Source organism: Panonychus citri, unplaced genomic scaffold (genome assembly GCF_014898815.1).
Source record: "Panonychus citri isolate SS breed McGregor unplaced genomic scaffold, ASM1489881v1 Contig00138, whole genome shotgun sequence".
Classification (NCBI taxonomy): Eukaryota; Metazoa; Arthropoda; class Arachnida; order Trombidiformes; family Tetranychidae; genus Panonychus; species Panonychus citri.
Genome location: NW_026515543.1, coordinates 3560885 through 3585809, shown reverse-complemented (window position 1 = coordinate 3585809; position 24925 = coordinate 3560885). Strand labels below are relative to the sequence as shown.

Sequence of the window (24925 nt, the reverse complement as noted above, 5' to 3'; positions counted from 1 at the left end):
CTAATTAGAGAGAGAAAAAAAATTATTTGAGAAAAACCATTCGAAAGTGCTCATAATTAACTATTTCACAATTTGAAACCATCAGTAATCAATTAATTGTAGGATTTAATTATTTCATGGTTAAAGAAAAGCAAAAAAAACTCCATTCAGCTCATCTTTCAATTTTGATGTAACAACAATTTCAACAATCAGCAACAATTTAACAACCATTTAAAAAGTTAACTAACTATTATAAGATGAGATTGAGAAAAAATTGAAAACAACAATTTAATTGAATTAAAAGTCGATCAACAATTAACTGATCACTTTGGTATTAAGGCCTTAGAGTGATGAATGTGAAAATGTATTGACAACAATTTTAATTGCTTATAATTAAATGATTGGTCACAAACCCCTTTGGTCACTTTGACTTTTAATTAACTGTGAATATTTAATGTTTTTAATCATTTTATTGATCATAATCAACTGATCATTAATTGTTGTTTTCAATTTTTTTTCCTTTCTTTTATGTGTATCGGAAACAGATTTTGAAATTTTTCATTGAAATTTTGTTTTTACGAACAATTTAAATTGTTATCAGGTCAATTACAATTAAATTTAATGATTTAATAATCTTGTCACCATTTTAAGAGGTCAGTTGTTGTTAACTGTTGTTAGTTTCATTACAATTAACTTAAATTAATGATTGTCCATTTAAAGATTTTATAACAAACTATTAATTAACCCTAAGGAAAGACAATTAAAATTGATTCTCAATGGTAACTGTCTCATTGAACAATTACAATTAGTATAATTAACCTTGTATGATAGTTGATTAAATTGTCATTTCTTTGTTTATAACAATCTTGTTTCTCTGCTAATTATAATCAATTTGATTATTAAATCATTTCTTTCCCTGTAATTGATTGTAAGTAATAAAAACAGTTATTAAAATGTGATCAAATTTGATTGGATAACAATTAACTTCTGTAATTATTTAGGAATTAAATTGTTCATTTAATTGTAACCACTCCTTTGCCATTAGCTAAATCACAATTTGTGTGGTAATTCAATTAAATTGTGACTATAAATTGATAAACTTTAAGTCAAATCAACACTTGAGCTTAAATTTTGTTTGTGGTTATTTTTGTTTTGTTTTTTTTTCTTGATTGTTGTTGATTAATTTTGATTAACTTTTTAATTCTCGCCCACTTTTTAATTGAGTATTTAGTTTTATCTTTGCTGAACATTATTTCAATGTAACATTTACTTTTAATTACCATTATTAAGATATTCCAGTCATCTGAGTTGATTAGTAACAATCAATAGATTGTTTTTTAATTACAAACGATCAGATTGAGTTTGATTTTTGTTTCATTTTCTTTGAAAAATTGTGTTAATTATCAATAATTGTTAACATTTAGCTGAATAAATTTGGTATTTCTCCCATTGATATTAAATCAACCACTTTCTCTGGATCATAATCATTAGCTGAAAGTAGATCCTTAACAACTGAATCAGTTAATTGTGGGAAAAACTCTTTAATTTGTGCGACCATTGATGCTAATCGATTTGGATTAATTTGATTCGGTTTATTGTTGTCCTTTGAGATCCATTTCTGGTTTGAGTTGCCTCCGAATACTTTAATTTAGCTAATAAATTTGGATTAAATCCTATTGAAATTAAGAGAGAGAAAACAAACAAATTAATTATTAATAATTGTTGAAGATTCTAAAAGTCTAATTATTGATACTTGTCATCTGAAGTATTTGAATTACCATTAATATTATTGGCTGATGAGTTAGCATGCTTAATATTATCTGATGAATTGTAACTTGGTTTAATTGTTGTAGTTTTTGACGATGAAAATGAGGTTGATGATGATTTGATTGTTGAATTTCCTTGATTGCTGGCAATTACATTGAATAAATAGTCAATACGACTTGGATCAACTGAACGAAAACCAGTTAAATCAGCTTTTTCCATAAGAAGACAAATATCCGAATCAAATGAATATTTAGTGAAATAATCTTTAGAGAAACTGAAATAATAGGAACAATGATTAGTTAATTATTCACCGAAAAAGAGACAATTAACTCACCATGAACTTGAAGTAGCGATAGAGATCATATCTAAATATTCATCTATTAAAACAGTTTTCTCGTCCAGGGAAATTCTAAACAAAAGAAAACAAATTAGTCTCATAAAATCAAATACAATCAAACAATTTGAACAATTAACTAACCTGTCATCAAGTAGATTATCAAGAGAATCAAATTTAATCATATTACGAAAAGCTTTAACAAGGCAGCATCGAGATATGGTAAGAAAACGAATGATGGTTTCTGAGGCTCTGGAAAAAAACGGAAAATGGACTCGGATTAAATTTCGTCGATTAATATGGATTAGATTGAGAAATTACTTTTTGGCTTTAGCGTCTTTGGCGAATCGTGAGGTCAATTCATCCTTTAGTTTGGGAAAAAGATTCTCATAAAAATCAACTAGACTTGCATCGAAACGAGCCGATCGATAGGATCGAGCGGCTGTCGGTGAAATCGATATGAGGAATGAAATTGGGACAACGGTTCCGACGATTTGTTCAATGATACCAAAAATATGGCTCCAGGTCAAAGTTGAGATTAAGGTTGTGTGTTGAGAATCAACTACAACCCGTTCACCTCCACCGGTAAGGCCAAGTTCTGAAATGATTTTGGTCAATTTATCCTTTCCAAGGCTAACCGATGATTCCAAGTTTTTTATTAAATCCGGATGACAATTTAAAACAGTTTCAACCATAGAAGTTAATTTTTGATTAGTTGCAGGATAAATGTTTCCATAGATCGCACAAAGATCCATAAGTAAAGGAATATCGAAAATCTTTTTCTCCAATATCATTTTTCCATAATAATCAGGGGACATACAATTTTTCTGTTGAAATAATAGAAAAAAAGTAAAATTAGTATGAACCATTTAGTCTACTGGTCAATGGTTAATAAAATTGTGACCAATTAAACATAAAACACTCACTGGATCTTCAGTACAAGTTGACAATCTACAATAAACTTTAAACACTGATTTATGGATTGAATTGGCAGCATAATTAAGATTCTCGTCCAGATTAACCGGGGCCATGTAGAAACGAGGGGCATTATTGATGTATGAACGTAAGCCCATGTTGACATTAGAATCGAATATCATTGTGGACCAAAATCTGTACACGAAATTTTCGATAAAGAGAATAAAGATTACAACAAATTTTAGTTCTATTCTCTTGTCAAAATTTTCTCTTTCAATCGATGAGAACAGTTTTACCTATGATAAGGTAGCCTTAAGATGATGTGAAGGTTAGATTCAAAGTCAATAATCCTCGCGATTATATCATCAGCCGGTAAACGAGATTGAAATTCAGAGTTTTGGAAAGTAGGTAATGGAAGAAATCGGAAATGGTCAATGGGATGGACAAAAGATTGATGCTAAAAAAGAAGAGAGAAAATGACAATCATTACTAATCATATTAGAATTTGAAATAATCAATTTAGTCTCATTGAGACAATTAAACTAAATCCAAAAGCCGTTTACTCACCAATGCTGCTAAATGTTTCTTACCACGATCACCTGAAACGCTAACTGTCCTTTGGTTAACCAGCTTATCATTATTATTTGGCCTCTATCAGGTAGATAATAGGAAATAATGAAGGGGACAAAGTGAGAACAATTAATTATTAAAAATAAGAAAATGAAAACATAAAGAAATTGAAAGAAAAGCTAAACATTGGCTTACCCGATAATCTCTTTCTGGTCCTCTCATTTTGGGAACTTTTGGACGGACAGAAGGCCCTGGGTGATTGTTATTTCTATGATGATGACCATCCATGTTTATTGTTGAGTAAAATAGAAAAAGAATTCAAAAATCAACAGAAATAAATTAGTTAAAAACAATTGAAAAGAGAAAACAAAAAAAAAACAAACTGCTCTTAATTCACTTGCAACGTCAGGATAGAGTAAAAACCAAATAGTAAACAAATACACAAATTCGTACAAATAGACAAATATTTGTACAAATAAGCAAACCACTGTCCAAATGGTTTAAAAAGCTTGTTTTGGTCATTTTTAGTTACAATTCCAATGTGTTCAGTTTAAATTTTTCTATTGTGATTTTTTCAATTATTTTCTTTGTTTTACACTGAATTTTACAATTTATATTTTTCATTTGTTCTAATTAAATAATCATGGAAAAGAGAGTAACAAGATCATCAACAGTAAGTGAATAATAAAAAAGTGTGAAATAACTAAACAACTAAAATCTGTATTCTGTTTTATTATTAGGTTAAATATGGAGAAATTGAATGGCCGGTTGAAACAATTTCTTTGGTCAAGAAAGAAGGACAAGTTAAGAGAAAGCTTAAGTGTATTTGGTATGCTGATACTAAAGATGTTACTTTAGATGATTCAGAAGATGAACTTGAATTCGAACCTTACGATCCTGAAATAAAGGACGTTAGTGAATTAATAGAAGAATCAAAGGCAGCAAAAATCAGAAAAAGAGGACAAGTTAGCTACAAATGTCCTCTTTGTGGCGCACCATTCCGGCCTGGACAGAAGGATGTAGCAGAGACTCATTTACATGGACGGAGAAACAGAGATGGGATCTCATGTCATGTCCTTCATGTGCTTCATGTCCGGCAAGAAAAGACCCTGCTCCTAAAGATGATTGTACAGAGAGACACACTGCCACTGTAATTCAAATCAAAAACTGATAAAATTTTTTGTAATTACCTCAAATTTAGTTTTAATTTTCATTGATTTTTAATATCTGAATAAAAATTTTACTTCGAACCGATGCATAAATCTTATCATATCTCAAAGGGAATTGACTGGGGTGGGAAATAGAGTTGACTCTTGATGTTCCAATGTTGACTGGGGTTTACTGGGGTGGGAAATAGAGTTGACTCTTGATGTTCCAATGTTGACTGGGGTTTACTGGGGTGGGAAATAGAGTTGACTCTTGATGTTCCAATGTTGACTGGGGTTGAGATAAATCATTAGATACTACTTCCAGACTCAGCACAGCTAGAGCATTTGTAATAGATTTCGCTCGTGGCTTCGACGCAATTTTTATGGAACCATTTTCTGCAAACTACACACATTAAAGAATCGGCTTTTAAGTGCTTATGAAATGGACAAATTACTTCAGAACATTGAGTAAACTCTATCTCATGTTCTAGGGTGTTAATAACCTTTTCAAATCCTGGTTCATTCACTATTTCGTTTGATTTGGTTACTTTTTTCAACTCCAGTCCATAGTGTTTAGTATTTAAACACGTTGGATGTTTAGAAACTTTCAGTTTTCTGACTATTGGCAACGGTGCTTTCGATAGAACATACTTAATCCAGTTTCTTGCACTATCAGAATTTTCGTATAACAACACTTTACGTCGAATAATACCTGCTGCATGAAATAGAGTGAAAACACCAGTCAAAACCATTATTTTGTTTTTGTGCGTCAGTAGCAACGACGAATTGCCAATCGCTCATTGCAAATTTGTTACCAGCGATTAATGTTGACAAAATAACGATTTTTAATAGCGAATGAAAATCATTCCAATAGTCATCAGAATTTAACGAATCAAATATGTATATGCTTTTCGACTTCCAAACAATTGCACCAAGAATCCAATGACATTTATTTTTATTCATAGGCACTAAAATTATATCTCTATTTAGAGCCTGATTCTCTTGAATATGTCGGACGACAGCAGATTTAGTCAAGATTTTTTTGGCAGTTGATATTGCAAAGTGTAAGATTGGATCGAATACGAAAATAACTTCATGTGATTTCCAGACATTCGAATAATGAATAAGAAAATCGTTAATCACAGTATCATGGAGGAACTTTTTGCTGTTCAAACAGGTAACATTCACGTTTGCTACTTTGAATGAAGTAGTTACTGATTCCTCTGTGTAAGCTGCTTCATCAGGTATCTGAAGAGTATTTTCTTCAATTTCATCCCCATTGGTTGTACTGCTTTGAGATCACTCAATGAAGCCACTATCTAAGTTTTAAATCCGGTAAGTTTCATTTTGTGAATAATTAACGTCGTCCTCTTCTGATGATTCATTCAGCTCTTTTTTTACAATTAATTGACTTGATTAATTGAATTTAATCAGGAGCAGCCAAGTACGGGGTCAATTTATCCTTCTTCCTTGGATTCTTTTTACCACCGACACGAGAAAATTTTTTCTAAATTTTACAAAGTCGATATGGAGTATTCTCAATTGTTTCAACTCAAGTCCTATTGTTTCAGCAACAGCTGTAATGTGAAAACATTTTACACCTTTGAAACAGCTGCATGAATTTACCATTCTTGATCTCACAGTGGCAAGAACTAGAAAAGGTCCTCGGACGATGAAATTTTCATTTTACGATTATATTCAATCTCATGTCTTCAAGTTCAGCCGATGCATCGTCATGAGCAGTACCATTTCTGGGATAACTTCAGTTTCTTTTAAATGGTTCACAATTTCGATAGTGGTCTTTATCACTTAGTTTAGATGTGATATCCAACTTCTTTGCTTGACTATACTCTTTCTTCGAGCAATAATTTCCTACTCCATCTATTGCTCGATTGAATTCTGATAAAATTGTGAGCTGAAATTTCAGAAGATCAATCATCAAAACTGGAATTTGTTTTTTCTTTCGATCTTGATACGACTTCAGCATATTGTTCAATGACTCACTTATATTATTTTAAATGCTTACATGTTGGTTCTCAAATGCTTGATATTCAAAGCATTAAAATAAGCAGCGTGATTAATGAGATCACTTTCTAAATTCTTTGTAGTATTTAACAATTCTGAGCTCATTGTCTTTTTTTTGAATAATTCAATACATCAAAATCTCTCTAGTCTCTGAATTCAATAATTGCTCAATGATACTTCGATATAGAATACTATCTTTGAGATTGCATCTGTTTTTCGCCAAATTTTTACATCTGAGACGATATGATTATAGCAAAAGATGGTTTGATAAGTACCCAGATGACCTTATAGCATTCACGATCGACTTTTCTCGATCAGTAACAATGGGAATGTGTTTCGTGATTTTTAACTTCTTGTTGACGAAGTTGTTCCAAAAAAAATTGTGGACTCCTTCATGCTTCTTGTCGTGAATCATAAACACAATGGGAAAAATTGGATCACCAACAAGCTCAGTATTTCTTGCACATAAAATTGATACGTAATAATTACCAAGATTGAATGTTGTGTCATAACTTAAAATTTGTTTTTCTACCTTGCGAGAATATACGATTTGTCAACTCAACGGCAGTTCTGCTTCCAAGTATAACAAGATCAGGAAGAACTTGATAAAAGTGTACTTCATTTTCTAGTTCCGATTTACCAAGAATGTAGCCTCCATAAAACTCATCGAGGCTCAATACGTTCCTATTATCATACTTTTCGACAATTTTTATCATTTGTGAATTCTCTGGAGTATGATGAAGTATAAATTTATCTTTCTTCTTCAAATACCATCAGGAATCATTTCTAAAGTGGCACTTTTACAACATTCTACATGTTTCATAACTGATCCAGCACTGTTCTTGCTCAACCAAATCAATTGTATCCTTAGCAATGCGAAATGAAGGTCTTTCTTTGAATTTCCATGTGGTCGTTTGATTGCTAATGTTTATCACCTTCATAGACCACAACACATATTTCAATACCTGGTCAAAAAATAATTACAAAATTTATGAGAATAGACGATAAAAGAGTATTAGCGCAACTTTCGTTGACTGGGGTTGACTGGGTTAAAAAGAAAACAAGAAACTTACCGTCCATCGTATAAATTAGCCTCTTAAACTTTGTTGATGTAACATTTTCCGGCTTCTTTTCCAATCAAAACATAGCTGGAAGCTTTTTAATATCCTCCTTCAGTTTTCTTGTAGGTCCAATGAACCACCACCCAAGGTCGATCCGATAATCGTTTCCTCTTTTCTTTAGAAGATGGCACACAACTGACTGGATCACACGGTACCATGGTATTAACAGGATTTATTCTGTAATAGTTCTAGAACTTCCATGTGTGTAACCTCAAAATCATCTGAAATTTTGTAATAAAAAACATTTGTAAATTCAAATTATCTATCAATGGTAAATTAATTTTACCTCTATTTGAGAATCAACACTCATCTTATTGCTGATTTGTTAAATTTAATGTAGAATCACAATTATAAAACACTTTAAAATCTAAATCCAAAAGCTAAATAAGCATTAAAATCTTTGAATGAAAACATTAATTGAAGTTTCTATTGCTTTTGATTTTGGCGGTATTTGTGGTATTTGTGTATTTGTTTGTTATTTGTCTATTTGCTTAGTACAGTAATATACCCACTTGAGTTGTACTCCACTTGAGTTGTTTTTTTTACATGCAGCGACATCTCTCGTAACTGAAATTAACCCTTTTCATTTGATGTTAACAAGTGTAATCACCATGAGGTACCTTATAAATAGTGATAAATTGAACATTCTGACTGAATTAGATTCTAATCGACAACAAGAACTTGCTAATAAGTATAATGTTACTCAACAAGCGATCTCGAAGATAAAAAAAAGAAAAGAGTGTTACCAGTCAGTGATAAAAAGTGAAAATGTAGCTCGTCGTTCACGTTGTCCATCAAGTAACCTTTATACTCTCCTCGACTCTTTAGTGTTTGAATTCATTCAATTATTAGAAGAAAGAAATTTACCTGTTGATGATAAGCTTATTAAAGCTAAAGCTCTTTCTGTTGCTCAGAGTTTAGGATTGAATTCATTTGTTGCTAGTGCTAATTGGTTTATGAAATTCAAGAAACGAAACGATGTGAGACGATTGAAACAACATGGTGAATCTCGATGTGTCGATCTCGAAGTTGTGGAGAATTGGTTTTTGAAATTACCTGATATTGTTAAAGATTTTGAACCCGATTGTATTTATAATGCTGATGAGTCAAGTTTCTATTGGAAAGCATTACCAACATCATCTTATCTTACAAGAGGGAGCGATCAACATGGAATCAAACAATCAAAACTCAGAGTCTCAGTCATGTTTTGTTGCAATCGTTTTGGAGGAAAAGAGAAGATAATGATTATTGGTTTTCGAGCTCGTCCTCATTGTTTTAAAAAATTTAATTATGATCTCTCAACTATCGGTGTTAATTACAAGTACAACAGTTCAAGCTACATGACATCAGCTCTATTCAATGAGTGGCTAGTTGAGTGGGATAATCGACTGATTGAAGAAAAAAAAAAGATTCTTTTGTTTGTTGATAACTGTCCAGCTCATAAATTAACTGCAGACCTGAAAAATATCACCTTGATCAAATTACCACCTAACACAACATCACACTGTCAACCTTTAGATTGTGGTATCATAGCTAATGTTAAGAACTTATACCGTTCTAAGATAATTCAACGACTCGCTCCCTCAGTCGAAAACGACATTAATTTGTTAGATTCACTCAAAGAATTACAATTGATTGATGGAATTGAAATGTTGCAAGGTTGTTGGTTTAATGTTAAACCAGATACTATTGTTAATTGTTACACTAAAGCTGGATTTCCATTAAATTAGATTGAACCTAATAGATGTCGCTGCATGTAAAAAAAACAACTCAAGTGGGTATATTACTGTATTTGTTTTTACCCTGGACCGCAACGTCAATGAGAAAGGGAAACAGCTGATTGAGGTTCGGTCTCAATGGTTGAGATTTAAAGCTGATTCATTTGTTTTCTTTTGCTCGTGTTTCAATTAATCTTATTTCCTATCAATTTAATTTGTCAACTAATTAATTATCTCAATCCTATCATCATCTAGAATACATATTGGATCTTTGATTCATATGAAAAGGTAATTATGTTTCTCTAAATTCATCTTATTCTCATCCAATTTTTTTCCTTCCCTTTTATGTTACTATGAAACTCTTTTTGTTTACATTTTCCTTTTGTTTTCATTTCTCTTTTAATCTGATTTAATTTAATTTCTAATTGTTTTTTTTTATTTATTTAAATTCACTTTTAATGGGATTAGTATAATTGGCTACTTTGAACTGATAAGAAAAATTGAAATTGTCCTGGTTTGATTATCTTTGCTCAGTAAGTGGTCACGTTTATCATGAAATATTTTGTTTCCTCTTTTTTGTTGATTGTTATTTGAAAATCTAATTTGTTTTGTTTTTGTTTTTTTTTTTTTACCATTAGACTGATACTGACAATTAACCTTGATTGTTACACATTCATCACCTGAATTTGATTAATTGCTGTGGTTTAATTTCAACTGCCTCTTCCTTGTACTTTCCAGCAATATCTCTTAGGAAAAGATTGGTTTACATTTCTAATTGATCATCTGGAATTGTTATTTATTCTGTGTAATAATCAGTTAATTGTTACCCTGGTAATTTCAATCCTCGGAACCATTCAAATTCAACAATGTCAACAACAGAGACTTCTAATAACAGTCAACAATTTAATTACAATGCTTTTTGGTTCATTACCTTTTGGGGTTTATTCACAACACTAATGCCAAATTTTGTTAAACTGGTAAGGATAATTTGAATAATTAATTGTATCAACTATTTACAATCTAATTGCAAGTTAATTTAATCTAATCAATCTGATTGATATTCTAAATTTATTTGTTTCATTTAGGTTTTATGGATTTTCTTCAAAGATTCACAGTTAGAGAAAAATTTGCGAAAACAAATAACAGAATTAAAAACAGAATTGGGAACAATCAATATGACTCAAGAATTTGTTAAATATGCTAAAATTCAGCGTAAAATTAATAAGATGACGGAAGATCTTAAAAATAGAGGTAAGTGATTAAATCAATTGAATTATAATCAATTTCATGTAAATTTTGTTTTCTTATCATACAGGTAATACTAAAACAATGCTCAAACTTAAGGTACAAGTTATTGTCTATGGTATTTGTTATGTTACTATGGTTAGTGAATATTTATCAAAATGATTAATTACATGTTATTATATGAATATATGATTAATCTAATTGTTTTCTAATCCATCAACAGGGTTTAACGACGACTTATTTAATTTGGTCTTATCGATATACACCATTGGCCAGGCTTGATCATAATCTTCTGTTTCCACTGGGACCAATTTTAGCGTTTCCAACGGGTGTCGAAGGCGCAATTGGCATAACTTGTTGGTTTTCAATGGTTACTTATTCCAGTCGAACTGTGAAACGTATTTTAAGTTCAACATGATCTAAAGATGGACCAAAGAGATGATCATTTTTGAATTAATCGCAATTTGATCCAGTCGCTTTTTCCCATTCATTTAAATAATCATCAGGATTCTGGATCAATGCAAACGATTAACCATTTTGTTTGTTTACATTTATCATCACCTTGATTATGAAACTTTTTTGTTTTGTTTTTACAGATCGAAGAATCAAGTTTTTTTGTACAAATCTCTTCGATTAGTTGAAGTGATAATAAATAGATTCGATGGATTGAAAATTTATTACGATTATTGTTCTGGTTCATCAAGATAATCGGCTTCTTGTTCCTTGGGTTCATCATCTATCCTTTCAATGAGTGTTTCCAATTTTGAAGAATCGATTGTTTCATTAACTCTCTTGATAACTTCGAGTTCTGATAGTGAATCTGGCTCAAGATGATCGGGTTTATCTCCAAAATCTTCCATAGTTTGTTCATTGGTAAAATCTTTAGGTGAAATAGTAGATTCATTGGTCTCCGTTGCGTCCATTGGTTCGGACTCTTCTTCATCGTTTTGTGATGACTTGAGAGAAAAGAGAAAAATTATTAAATTCGAGCGACTTATTGTCATTTTAATCTTGTGACTTACTGTAGTTTCTTGGGTAAGAATACGAGTTTCCTCTGGTAGAAGGAAATTATCAATTTCGTCGTCTATCATAATATCCTCTCTCTTTGGATTCTTGGCCAGAGCTTTTTTACTTTCGCTGTAGAAAGAGTTAGGGTGGGTTATACCGTCTTCGGGTAATTTATGTCCAGGATGACGAACCGAAAAGTAAACTGAACAAGCTTTTGAATAATTTTTCTCTTCTAAAAGAGTTTCGATTGACTCAATCACTTCATCACTCGCTCCTTTTCGTGATAAATATTTTTTCAGCATTCCAGGTTCGAAGTGTTTAAAAGGACAACCATGAATATCACCTATTCCAGGACTTGAATTGATAATCTTTTCACATCCATACGGACTGAAATCGACCTTTTTACCTTCTTTACCATAATTGTATCGAATACCATATCTATATTCTTTGTCAAATTTCTCGGGTGGAATTTTCTGGATAAACTCATCACGGAAAAATTTAATCGCATCTTCAAGTGACAGTCCGATTCCTTTGAGAAACAAACTGTAGTGTAATCGACCGTTATACTTTATGTGATGATTTTTACGTAAATTGAGATGAATGTTTTCCATACAGGGTGGGAAATGTTCAAGAGCTAAACCATCAACCATGTGAGGGGTGATCACTTCTTTAAGGTTTCCCGATGCATCGGTTTGCATTTTTCTGGCAGAAGCAATTTTCTTCATGTAAATATTGCTGATCAATGGAATCAAACGGTTATCTTCATCTGGTCGAGCTTGGACAAGTCGAGATAGAGCATAGTTTAGTTCACCTCTGAACCTGTGACAAATCAGAGAAATCATGTCATGGGTCGTGACATAAGCAAAACCTCTTTCAACATAAGCTTTACGCGTTCTAACAACATCCAACGCTTCTTCAAATCTGATCCGATAAATTGGAGCTTTATCATTATCATTGACTGTTAAACTATAGAATAAGGCGTTCTGTTTAAGATCACGACTTTCTTTTGAGTCATCCAGTGTTATGGGTTCGAAGTTCAATTGGTTATCAGCAATCATCTTGGCAACAATTTTCGATTGTTTATTAATTCCAACAGTTTCTTTCAACAATCGATATCGGAGAAGTTCAGATTCTCTGGCCACAAACCAATTCTTTTTATCCTGTGGCGTACAAAAGAATAGTCTCAATAGAAAATGTGAGATTTGATCTCGACGACGGGCATCGATTTTTAAAGCATTATGAGCACCCAAAGTTCGAGCATGAAGAGTTGTGATAAAATTATCACCATATTTTGTGGTGACCTGCTTTAAACGCTCAGTTATTGTACCAAGATGATCGGGTAGATTTTTTGTATGACCCATCTCACTAATTTTAAGTTCTTCAAACACTTCTAAAATGGAAAGACGCTCATCAACCATATCATTAACTTCAAGTAAATCAATTTTTCCAACCGGAGGGAAACTGTAGAAAGACAAATCATCAGTGGCTTCAGAATCTTGGATAACGGAGACATGCCCTTGGGTTTGCTTCCTTCGTTTAGGTGTCGGATTAGATTTGAAATCCATCTTACTAATGGAAAATGTATACACACAAACAAATTAAATAAAAGAAAAAAAACAATTAATACTAATTGGAAACAATTAAGAAAATCAAATTAAAAGAGAAACTGAAAAGAAACATAAACAATCAGACAAAAGATTTTCTCTCATCTTATGTTTAAAAGGCGCTTCGATTTCCCGCCGAATAGAACCAGGGACCGATTTCATATTTAGAATTGGAAATTTTTTCTACTAAAATCAAATTAACTTGTAATCGAAAAAAAAACCAATTAAGAAAATTAATTACAACTTTAATCGAATCCAGAAAAACAAAAACACTTGATTTAACCTCGAAAACAGTAAAGAAAAATATCCCAAAAAAACGACAACAATATGAACGTTTAAAAGAGAAAAAAAAAATTAAATTAGTTTTCTAATTGTTGCAAATTGGTAGAGTTAATTGTTGGTCAACAATACAAGTTAACTAATTAATAAAATGGTAATAATTTTATTAGGATTCACTATCAAGGTTGTTTGAATTGATTTGCTTAAATTGTTAAATCTACTTTTCGATTGTGATATTTGACTATTAAATTGAATTTGAAAAGTGGTCGAAATTAAAATGGCCGATGGTGAGAATGTGGATCATCATGGGGCAGTTGCCCAAGAACGGGATCCAACCGATGCGACCAACAAATCGCGTAAAATATTGACCAATGAAGGAGCTAAAAAAATAAACGACGAGGACGTTTTATTGACTCGCGAAGGTTACAAAATATTTCGAGAGCAAGTGGTCAATAAAGGTAAATTTGCCCAATATTATGCTGCTCGAACCTCGACTGGTATTGATTGTGTGGTCAAAGTTGTCCCATTGACCAGTTTAGCAATCAAATACAAGGAAAATCTTCAACGAGTAGGAACCAAAATCTTACGTCACCTTCAAGGTAACCCGAATGACCGAATCGTGTTTATAACCGACATTTATCTGACCAAGATAAAGTTGTACGTCTTCTGTGAGCCGATGACCATTGACCTCGAAAAATTGGCTAAAAAACAAGCATTGAAAGAAGATGATTTCAAATCATGGATCATGGATATTCTTAAGGGCCTTTACTATTTGTGGGAAAATTGTATTGGTCATCGAAATATTCAAGCGTCAAATATTGTCCTAACAAGTGACAGAAGTGTCGCCAAAATTACAGGATTTGGTATGTCAATGGTCACTTGGGATCCAGAAAAATCAGCTCCAATTTTTGCGGAAAAGGAAAAGGAATGGCATCACCATTTCTCCCCTGAGGCGATTAAAGGTGAATATGATGTTCATTGTAATGATATTTGGGGCGTTGGTTGTATTATTGGTCTTCTAATGTCCAGACGAAATTTCTTCGAAAAGAAAACAACTGATCATGTTTCCTCATTTAAAACTCATTTTCGTCGAAATGAGATAACCATGTCACCCGATTTAGAATGTTTCCTTTCTCGAATCTTCATTGCTGACCCAACCCAACGAGGAAATTTAATCGAACTGACCTCTCACCATTGGTTCGGCGGAGACCAAAGTCATGGACATTAAACAACTTCGAGCGAAAAGCTAATCAATTCCATCAATTGATTTGAAGAAGAAAAAAAAACGAAAATCGCTTCAATTTATCATCAGAAAAAAAGAAGAAAAAAATTCATATTCAAATTCTTAATTATGTTATTATCTTTCGAATGATTTAATTCTAATTATGTTTTTCTCTTAATTTTAATTGTTCTTTTGTTTATCAATCTCCAATTCTCAATCTAATTTTCAATCGTTGATTTCTGTTAAAATTAAATAGAAAATGATCTTATTATGAATAAATTTAAAGGGAATAGGAAAATTTCTTTCTACAATTAATGATTAATTCAATTGAAAGAATTAACTTAATTGTCACAAGTTTTTAATTAAGAACAAAATTTAAACAGAACCGCCAAATGTTGAAATTGAATCTCAGCTGTTGATCAACCGACTTGAGTTAATCTTCCCAATGAGATAATCGTTTTAATCAATCGTTTTATTCATGATTATTTATTAATTGGTTGTTAATTAAACTTAATCATTTTAATTGGTGAAATTCTATACTCTTAGTCTTTAATTGTTTCCCTTTCAAGTGACCAACAACATCGGAACAAAAGTAATTAATTGTTCTGAGAGTTGAAGGTTTTCATTTCTATCTTGGTGAGTATTCACTTTCTCTCTCATCTTTTTGTAATATTTTTTCATTCATTTTGATTGTAACAATTAATTGTAATTGATTATGATTTTTTTAGATTATTAATTTTTGTTCTTCATCTTTATCTCTCCCTCTTTCTATTCTATTTCTTCTTTTTCTTCTCTTTCTGAATCTCTGTCTATTTTTTTCTTCCATTTTCTCTTTTCATTTTTTTTCTCTTCTTTTTTCGGCTCTTTCGCTTTCTCTTTCTCTTCTCTAGTCTGGATACACCTACAAATGTTTTGTTAATTTGTTTTTCTCATCAAAAGAAGACCAATTTGTTTCTAATCTAAATTCTGTGTCAATTTTGTGCTTTCGTTATCTTTTTCTCTGTCATCATCTTGTCCAGTTAATTGTTACCATGGAACGTGGTGAAGTGGAGAAATTAAGAGAACATCTTTCTCTTCTAAGGGAACAATACGTCAAATTACAATCTAAAAATTCTGAAATTGAACGTAAATATAATGTTCTAGTGGCGAGTAGCGGTGAAACCAGTGAGAGTCATTTCGTTAATCGTTTGATGAAAACCATTGCCAATCTATTAGATAAAGATGATTATTCAGATTGTACCATTTGCCTGAAGGGTGGAGATGTTAAAGTTCATAAGTTTATCCTCACCTCTCGAGGTAACCATTGGGGTGCTGAAGATTTTAGTGAAACCAAGACTCTTGATTGGAGTGATATACCTTACGATACTGGTCTAGTGATTCTTAAATGGATTTACACTGATCAAATTGATTTAACATCTAATTCAGAAGAAGCTATTTTAACCATCATTAAAATAGCAAAGAAATTTCAACTCAACTCTCTTATTGAAAAATGTGAAGAGTCATTAATGTCATTTGTTAATGTTCGTAATTGTGTTAAATTTTACCAAATAGCTGATGAAATTCAAGCCGATACTCTAAAGAATCATTGTTCCCAATTAATCTCCAATTATTGGAATGATTTTAGTTCCAATGATTTTGCTTCAATGACAGCATCCCTTTTGTTTAACATGTTTAAAGCAAAGACTCGGTTTCCTCTTCACCAAGCAATCAAAATCAAACGGGAGGATGTTGTCTTCCTATATCTTATTGAATATAATAGCCAATTGTTTACAAAAATCAATGAGGCCGATGAATCTGGTGAAATCCCGTTGAATTTGGCTCTTAAATCGGGTCAAATTGACATTGCTAAAACTTTACTTCTCCACCAGGCCAATATAAACGCTGTCGATGATAATTCGCGAACACTATTACATCGAGCCATTGATCGAGACGATGGAGAATCAATTAATTTCCTCCTTGATTCAGGTGCTTCTGTTCACATCGCATCAACACGAGAGAAACAAACGCCTCTGCATCTATTGTGCTCCAAAAAATTAACCGATTCCACAATTTCCAATAAACTTTTGTCATCAGGTTCCGATCCGAATCTACAAGACGCTGAAGGAAATACTTGCCTTCACTTGACCATTTTACACAACAATGAGCCAATTTTTTGTGAACTTCTTGATCAACGTAATGTATCACTTGATATTCGTAATGCCAAAGGATTTACACCACTTACCTTGGCTCTTTCACGTCTCGAAGAGAATGAAATTTTTGCCATGAAATTGGTTGAAAAAGGTGCTTCTGTTGATTCATCTGATCCTGTCACTGGTAATTCCTTGCTCCATATTGCTGCAACCGAGAAAAATGAATCAGCTGGTATTTTCTTAATCAGTCGAGGTGCCAAGGTTAATGTAACCAATAAAAAAGGTGAGGCACCTTTGCACATCGCTGCTTCCCTTGGATTAGAGAAATTGGTTAAATGTTTATTAGAAAATGGTGCTAATTGTAACATTGTCACTTCATCGGTATCATTGGTTAACTCTAATGGTGATCCTTTTGCCTCACCAGTTGAAAGTAAAACAATTGATGATCAACTGTCATCTTATGTTTACAATCAAACACCATTACACTTAACGGTTCTCAATAAACATGAAAACATCATTCGTATTATTTTAAGCTGTAAAGCATCAGATGGTAAAGATCTTGGATCATCAATTACCCTCCCCAATTTGAATATCAAAGATTCAAATGATGAAACACCTCTTTCCATGGCGATTAGATTAAAGTTATTAGACATTGCTCAATTGTTGATTGACGAAGGAGCCAATGTTAATATTAAAGATTCAACAGGATTTACATTATTACACAAAGCAATTATCAATGAAGATTCAAGAGGAGCCTTGTTTTTATTGAATCATGGAGCTGATATTAATCTTTGTACACCCACCGGTGAAACACCATTACAATTGGTTGTTAAACATCAACTTGAATCAGTTTTAATTGACCTGTGCTCTAAAGGTGCTGATGTTAACACACTTGATGAAAATGGTAATTCACCTTTATGGATTGCTCTTGAATCTAAAAATGAAGATATCGCATCGATTTTGGTACAATATGAGTGTGATACAAATTGTTGGGGTGAAGGTCCCGGTGGATGTTGGCAAACGATACTTCATCGATCTCTTGATGAAAACAATGAATTTATTGCTGTTTTCCTGATACGCTCTGGATGTGACCTTAATTCACCGAGAAAACCATCGCCCGATGGTAAAGGAGATGAAGAAGCTCACGATGGACAGACACCTTTGCATATGGCCTGTGCTTGGGGTCTTGAGAATGTGGTTCAAACTCTACTGGAGTTTGGTGCCAATGTAAATATACAAGATGCCGATGGAAAAACACCTCTTCATATTGCAATTTTTAACCAACATTCAACCATAATCTCTCTTCTTCTTTGTCATCCTTCTCTAAACTTAAATCTTCGAGATAAAACGGGCTGTACACCTTTCGCTACTGCGATGAATATTAAAAACAACAAGGCTGCCCAAGAGATTCTCAATCGAGATCCTAATTCGGCGGAAAAATACGATGCCAAAGGATACAATTTTCTTCACACGGCAATCAAACGAGGTGACATTGAGAGTGTCCTATTCCTCCTTTCAATCAATGTTAATATCCATTCTCGAGTCCAGGATCCCGTTCAAATGACACCATTACATTTGTCCGTTGAATCAGGATCTGAACTTATACTTCGCAATTTACTTTTAGCTGGAGTTAATATTAACGATATGACCGCACAAAAACAGACCGCTCTTCATATCGCCGCTGAACATGATCACAGTGCCATTTGTAGTATATTATTGGAGAAAGGAATTGACTTTAATGTGATCGACATTAATTTAAATAATGCTTTACATGTTGCATGTCAAAAAGGTCATCTAGCGACATCCAAAGTCCTTTTCAATGAATCAACTATAACTTCGGATGCAGTAAATGCTAAAGGTCAAACCCCGTTGCATCTTTTAGCTCAATTTGGTCGTGACAATGCAGCGGCAATTTTTGAACTTTTTATCAGCTGTGAGCCCAATTACCCTGTTAACAAACCGGACGCCGAGGGTAGCACAGCTCTACTTTTAGCCTACATCAATGGAAATGTCAACCTTTGTCGAGCATTGGTCAAAAATCGTGCCTGTCTTGGAACATCAAATAAGAATGGGGTCAATTTATTCAACTGTTCCGTCGCTTCGAATTCACTTTTATATAAATTACTTGATTCGCTTGATGCCGAACCTGTTTGGACCGAAGGTGATGCTTGTGCTGAATGTAGTCGAAAGTTTGGCATCCAATTGAGAAGACACCATTGTCGCCACTGTGGTCGTGTTTTATGTTCTAATTGCTCGGCTAAAATGATCACGATACCCAAATTCGGCCTAAACAAAGCAGTTCGCGTTTGTGAAACTTGTTTCGAAGTGCTAATGATGGGATTCTCAGCATAAAATCTTTATTCAGAGAGAATCATATCAACACCTAAAACAAACCTTTCACTTCGTAATCATGATTACCAAGTATTGCAACGTTTAATTTATTCTTACAATTTGTCTAATTACCAACAACTATATTAATTGTGACATAACTAAAATTGTTATCTATCAACAACAATTTCTCTTCTATCTCTTTTTTTCTTAGATTTACAATTTAAAGCAAAATATTTAAACATATACACAAAAAACACATTCCAATCAAATAATAAACCAATTTATTTTATTTGATTAATCCCAATTGTCTCTTAATTGCTGTAAAATCGGAATCAAAGTATAGTTAATCCAAAATGTTTTAAACAATCAACCGACTGAACAGAAACTCCTGGCATTCAATTAACGATAATTGATTGGTTTTTATGTATTATAATCATTGATTAGACAAGTAATTGTTTAGAAAACAATCTCGTTAATTATCTTAATTATCGGTAATCATTTCACACACAGAGAAGATTAAAAAAGTCTATCAGGTTAAAGATTAACTATGAAGGAGAAAACAATGAAATCAACTGATTAACAAGAATATTTTCAATAGAAAGTTAATCAGTTGACAATTATTCTCAAAATTATTCCCACAATTAAATAGATTAATTGTTTACTCTAATCCCGCGCTTTCTAATTGGTAACACTGGTAACCATAAATAACGAGCAAATGATTCATCTTAGATTTTAAATTTTAAATTTTAAATTTTCTTTTTCAAATTTTCATTTCATTCTCCTTGAATTCACCAATAAATTGAATTTCCCTAATTGTCATGGGTAAGCCACGAAAATGTGACCTTTGCAAGATCATCCGTTCAGAAAGGTAAGTAAATATGATCCATTTTTAATCGATTAATCTTCTATTGACCTCACCCATTCGCAGATTCACATTATATTGCAACGAATGGCAGAGAAGACCAGAGCAAGTGACCTTCCCCCGGAAGTGAAGGAAAAACGGGCTGAGATGTACTGCAAAGTCACCACAAAAGTATCGAAAAATATGGTATACCCGAATGTCAATGTTACTTTTAGACCTTAATTTTCCTCTGGCATCGAATCGCTCGTTTCATTTTTTCCTCTGTTCGTATTAACATTGATCATCTTTATTCATACTCATTGAGTTTCTCATCTCCATGAAGTTCATTTGTACTTTTACAAGAAAAACATTCAAACAATAAACGATTCGTTTGGCCAACTTCAATTTCGTCTTGATTATTGCAGAATAAGAATCAAAATATTCTAACATTATCCTCGTTGTGACACTAATCCATTGCCTTACATTGCCAGTCCAGTGAGTGAATTGACCTTTTAACATTTTAATTGGTGACAATTTATTTGTTTTCATTCAATTGTCATTACTTTGATTTCGCGCTTTCCAATTCGTAACCTTGGTAACCAGAATAGTCAACACCTGATGAATCATATGTTTGGTTTGAAATTTTTTTCTTTCCATTAAATTGTTTTCTTTTTTTTAATTGACTAATTTTAGTTACATTTTAATTAGTTTTGGATTATTAATTATGGCTTCTAATAGTAATAATAGTAACAATAATTCTAACACTAACAATTCAAATTCTACAAAAGAAAATATCAAATTAGAAGACATTGACTTTGAGTTTCTTCCTCTTGTTTATGACATAATAAGAAGGTAAGTTTGTTTTGTTTTTTTCTCTTAATTGTTTTGAATGTAATTAATTGTATATTTTTTCTCTCTCTCTCTCTCACTTGGTTTTATTGTTTAACTGTTTCTAGTATTGAGAAAGAGCTAAATGAAGGCAATTCTGTTGGACAAAAGGCTGTTCATCGGGAACAAACTGAAATTCCTGCCAAGATGCAATTGCTTAATGATAAGTTTAAAAAGTGTCGTGAACAATTAATGAAAATTGAGGGAATTGATATAACAAAGGAACAACAATTAAAACAATTGGAGACTTTAAGTAAACAATTGGAAATGAAGAGACAACTTCTATCACAATATAAACATTTCTCACCCATGGAAACATCTAATCAAATGCATACATAATTTTCCAATCAAAGATTTTTTTGCTTTTCATCAATCAAATCAATCAATAATCAATTCCTGGAAATCAATCATCTTAATCTGTTATTATTATTTACGAGAAATTTCAATTCCTTTTTCAATTCATAATCGTGAGTAAATATGTGAATATATTTTGATTAAGTTAGCTAATCAAATTCAACTGCTGACAATTGATTTTTCCTCCATCATGTAAATCATATCATCTACTGTGCTACAATCAATCAATCAATCAATTAACTATTGTACAAAAGGAGAGAGAAAAAAACATTCTAATTGTAGAAGATACAAAATAAATCGCAAATAATCATTTAAATGTTGATTGAATCATCAAGGCATTAACTTGGATTCTTTGACATAAATTTTGTAATTAAATCTCTACTTGTAATCAGAAATAGGATTTTTTAATCTTCTAATTGATTTGATTCCTTTTTTTGATTACAAATCTACTAATTCATTCCTACAAATTGAACTTTTGTTTTTCAACTCAAATTTTCATCGCTTCTTAATTTCATAGTTGGAAACATTTCCATTACATAAAATAATAGAAAATTGTAGTTGAATTGATTCTTAAATTGTAACCATGAATCTCAGTTGAATTTAAGAAAAAGCTCAATTGTGACAATCTTTTTGTTGTCACAATCTCTCCCTCGCTCTGGTTGGTCTGGTTTCGACTGTGACATTTGACAACCTTTTCTATCAGCAAGAGAAGGTTAAAAAGCGGCGATGATTAAGAAGAAGATCAAATCCTGTTGATAAAAGGCCAAAAAAAGAAAAGAATTCAAATAGAAAAGAAGAGGATGAATATGATATCCGACGAAACGGAAAAATGGCCTCGAATAGACAAGAAAAAGGTGAGTTTATAATAGCGAAATGATGAATTACCTTTTGTCTTTTTTTCGGTTCTTCTCTTCTTGGGCCTGGCAGATCTTCCGGGTGAACAGAGAAGCCTGAATATCGTCGTAACGAAATCCATCATCTGTATCAAGAGAGCAAGAGAAGGAGTTTCAATTATCATTTAGAGAGAAATTAAATTAAATTAAATTAAAGGTTAAAGGTAAAAATAGAATAAAACTTTGCACAGTGTAAACAAATCTTTGAATGTTCAACATGTTCTCAACTAATGGATATCTTCAATTTTTAATTGTCTCACTTACAATCACCTTGACCAGTGTCTTCTCACTTCCAGTGGTAAGTTAATTGTGGTGAAAGTGTGAAAAGTTAGGAAAACAATAATCTAATTAACTCTTCTCATCTTATTGACCATTAGATGCGAATGAGACTTTGTATCTCCTCCAATGATCCATATCGATTACAAAGTCAGTGTGTTTTATGTCACAATAAGAGATTCGTGAAAACAGTTCGTCAATGTACCGGTGGGGTAAGTTAATTGTTCGTAAAATTTAGTTCTACAAATCTAATTGTTACCATTGATTCTTAATTGTTCAGACATATTTACCCGCTAATGTATCAGTCGAAGAGGGATTTTGTATGATCAAACAGTGTAGATTGGTGAGTATCCATTTCGTTTGTAACCTTAATACTTATTTTAATTTCTTAAATTGATTTCGATTGTCTTTTAATTGTTCAGCAAATGCCTTTGGTTCCACCTCAGCCTTACAATACCCTCAATAGTAATGCCAATATAAATACAGTCTCAACGGATAATCTTTATTCAGGCTACGAATCGGCCACTGATTATCAATATCAACTTCCAAAGCCGATTAGGGTTCGTCCACCGGCCGTGCTTCATATCGGTAAACCAGTGAGACCAGGTAATCATTTATATCTAATTAATATTCAGTCATTTTAATTGTCTTGTATTATACATGTAAAACTAATCTCTTTTTCATCTTGATTAATCTAATCATTAGGACTTTTAACTGGAAGGCCACTTTTATTTGGTAAAAGAAGTATAGATTTTGATGAATATGATTGACGATAAGGATACTAAGTGATTGTTAATTTCTAATCGAGACTCGTTAATGATTATGGATTCATTTGAATTTATTTGAACGCCAAAGCTACAAATCACAGGAACTTTAATCTATCCTTAGGATTTTCTCATGTCTAATCGTTAATCTTTTACTATAATTTATGATTAATCTGTAAAAAAATGTTGATTTGGTAATTTTTCACTAATCCTTTAATTATAATCTAATCAATTGGACCTTTATATAATCTGACATGTAAACACAATCAATGTTTGTCATAACCGTTTGAATTAAATATTGACACATTTTTTTTTATAATTTAGTGAATATTTTATTCAATTTAGAAATTAAATTGTTCCAATAATTAGATCAAAGTGAGAAATTATCAATTATAACCTAAGATATTATTCTAGGTTCGTGTCGACACTTAGTACGGTTTTAGTTGAGACCATAAGTGTCAATCAGTTGCTTAGCTCGATTAACGTAGGCAGTACGAGCTTCGTCTTTAGCCATACCTGAGAAGAACAAGAGAAAAGTCAATTAACAGTTAGAATTTGTTGCTAATTAGACTAAACATTTTAAACAATTAAGCTAATCAACTAGAAAGAAGGTTACAAAACTTACCCTTCTTCTCGTTCCATGCATCCCATTTAGCTTTACCCTTGAAGTCCAACATCCAGGTCGTTCTGGATATGAAATTATGGATCACAATTCAGGGAAGAAAATTGATTAACAATTAAAAGTGATTGGGATAATTAAACATGTAGAAAAATTAAAAAAACTCACCAGTGTTACAATCGCCTTCGGATGCTTGTTTGAAGAGAGCATATAATTCAAGTAGCTCTTGGTCAGTTGGTCGACTCTTGAGATTCTTAACTTCTTCGGCCGCTTTATTGAAGTCCTAATATTCACAATTTATCACAATTAGAGAAGATGATTAGAGAAACTTAAGCAGAATAACAAACTTCTTACCTCTTGAGAAGCCATGATTAGAAATACGATTACAATTACTGAGCTTTAACGAAAAAAAAGGAAAACAATTGATCTTCAATGAACCAACGATTTAAGTTAAATCACATCACAACAATCAAGGTAATTTCTTTTTATATCTCACAGTTTCGCTCTCTCTCACTCACTCGCTATCTTTGTGAGTTGCTCACTCACAAGATGATTAAATTAATTCACTTTGATTGGAGAGAAAAATGAGAAATTAAGGTGGAGATGATTTTCTATTCTAATTTTCGTTGTAAACAAAAACCTGATTCTCAATGAATCTCCAGGGAGAGGATAACCAATCATTTTAATTTCTATCATCATCAATCTAGGATCTTGCCCATTTTCATGATAATCATCAACACCCATCAACAATTAACAGATCTCATCATCATCTTGATCACAATTAGGAAACAAAAATCATCTTTTGTTTTTCTTTATCTAAATTCAACTTACCAAGCAACTTTTACGATTTTCTCAACAAATGAAATAACTGATAATCGATAATTAATTTGATGAT

General features: G+C 32.1%; 9 protein-coding genes and 1 pseudogene across 13 annotated transcripts in view; 6 read left to right on the top strand and 4 right to left on the bottom strand.

Moving 5' to 3' along the window:
* LOC128393647 (mediator of RNA polymerase II transcription subunit 9-like) overlaps positions 1–21534 on the top strand; it is a 123001-nt gene extending 101467 nt beyond the window's left edge. The window contains exons 2-3 of the mRNA XM_053353845.1: positions 20937–21088; positions 21193–21534. Of these exons, the coding sequence (XP_053209820.1) occupies positions 20961–21088; positions 21193–21463 (399 nt within the window). The 5' untranslated portion in view covers positions 20937–20960 and the 3' untranslated portion in view covers positions 21464–21534. The remainder of the gene's footprint in view (positions 1–20936; positions 21089–21192) is intronic.
* On the bottom strand, positions 1395–9805 carry LOC128393626 (activating signal cointegrator 1 complex subunit 2-like). The gene is made up of 10 exons (XM_053353818.1): positions 9679–9805; positions 3761–3973; positions 3563–3646; positions 3292–3452; positions 3007–3190; positions 2402–2907; positions 2225–2332; positions 2081–2155; positions 1758–2020; positions 1395–1652 (listed from the first exon to the last, which is right to left on the bottom strand). Exons 2-10 carry the CDS (start codon positions 3851–3853, stop codon positions 1543–1545), a joined length of 1584 nt encoding a protein of 527 aa, XP_053209793.1. The 5' UTR covers positions 3854–3973; positions 9679–9805; the 3' UTR covers positions 1395–1542.
* On the bottom strand, positions 4217–8169 carry LOC128393658 (uncharacterized; annotated as a pseudogene).
* LOC128393629 (tigger transposable element-derived protein 6-like) lies at positions 8466–9628 on the top strand. Its single transcript, XM_053353821.1, has one exon. The coding sequence runs from the start codon at positions 8471–8473 to the stop codon at positions 9587–9589; it is 1119 nt and encodes a 372-aa protein (XP_053209796.1). The 5' UTR covers positions 8466–8470; the 3' UTR covers positions 9590–9628.
* Positions 9725–11322, top strand: LOC128393641 (guided entry of tail-anchored proteins factor 1-like). The gene is made up of 6 exons (XM_053353835.1): positions 9725–9865; positions 10046–10110; positions 10216–10554; positions 10663–10828; positions 10893–10960; positions 11046–11322. The coding sequence occupies exons 3-6, from the start codon at positions 10444–10446 to the stop codon at positions 11238–11240; spliced, it is 540 nt and encodes a 179-aa protein (XP_053209810.1). The 5' UTR covers positions 9725–9865; positions 10046–10110; positions 10216–10443; the 3' UTR covers positions 11241–11322.
* On the bottom strand, positions 11489–13550 carry LOC128393625 (DNA primase large subunit-like). The gene is made up of 2 exons (XM_053353817.1): positions 11845–13550; positions 11489–11778 (listed from the first exon to the last, which is right to left on the bottom strand). The coding sequence occupies exons 1-2, from the start codon at positions 13393–13395 to the stop codon at positions 11506–11508; spliced, it is 1824 nt and encodes a 607-aa protein (XP_053209792.1). The 5' UTR covers positions 13396–13550; the 3' UTR covers positions 11489–11505.
* On the top strand, positions 13991–14941 carry LOC128393657 (striated muscle preferentially expressed protein kinase-like). The gene has a single exon (XM_053353854.1). It carries the CDS (start codon positions 13991–13993, stop codon positions 14939–14941), a length of 951 nt encoding a protein of 316 aa, XP_053209829.1.
* Positions 15369–20641, top strand: LOC128393621 (rabankyrin-5-like). Its single transcript, XM_053353815.1, has 3 exons — positions 15369–15571; positions 15826–20263; positions 20324–20641. Exon 2 carries the CDS (start codon positions 15967–15969, stop codon positions 19414–19416), a length of 3450 nt encoding a protein of 1149 aa, XP_053209790.1. The 5' UTR covers positions 15369–15571; positions 15826–15966; the 3' UTR covers positions 19417–20263; positions 20324–20641.
* Positions 21535–22024: 490 nt separating the features above from the next.
* On the top strand, positions 22025–23725 carry LOC128393642 (uncharacterized). 5 transcript variants are annotated; one of them, XM_053353840.1, is made up of 7 exons: positions 22025–22332; positions 22423–22535; positions 22651–22669; positions 22749–22859; positions 22928–22990; positions 23070–23253; positions 23353–23725. In XM_053353840.1, exons 4-7 carry the CDS (start codon positions 22749–22751, stop codon positions 23415–23417), a joined length of 423 nt encoding a protein of 140 aa, XP_053209815.1. In that variant the 5' UTR covers positions 22025–22332; positions 22423–22535; positions 22651–22669; the 3' UTR covers positions 23418–23725. The 5 variants fall into 5 exon arrangements, with proteins under 5 accessions (XP_053209815.1, XP_053209813.1, XP_053209812.1 ...); XM_053353838.1 differs by having other exon boundaries at positions 22423–22669; XM_053353837.1 differs by having other exon boundaries at positions 22406–22669.
* Positions 23718–24543, bottom strand: LOC128393648 (acyl-CoA-binding protein-like). Its single transcript, XM_053353846.1, is given in 5 exon segments — positions 23718–23927; positions 24037–24087; positions 24090–24098; positions 24199–24313; positions 24385–24543. Coding segments are annotated over 5 exon segments (267 nt in total). The 5' UTR covers positions 24400–24543; the 3' UTR covers positions 23718–23850.
* Positions 24544–24925: the final 382 nt, after the last annotated feature.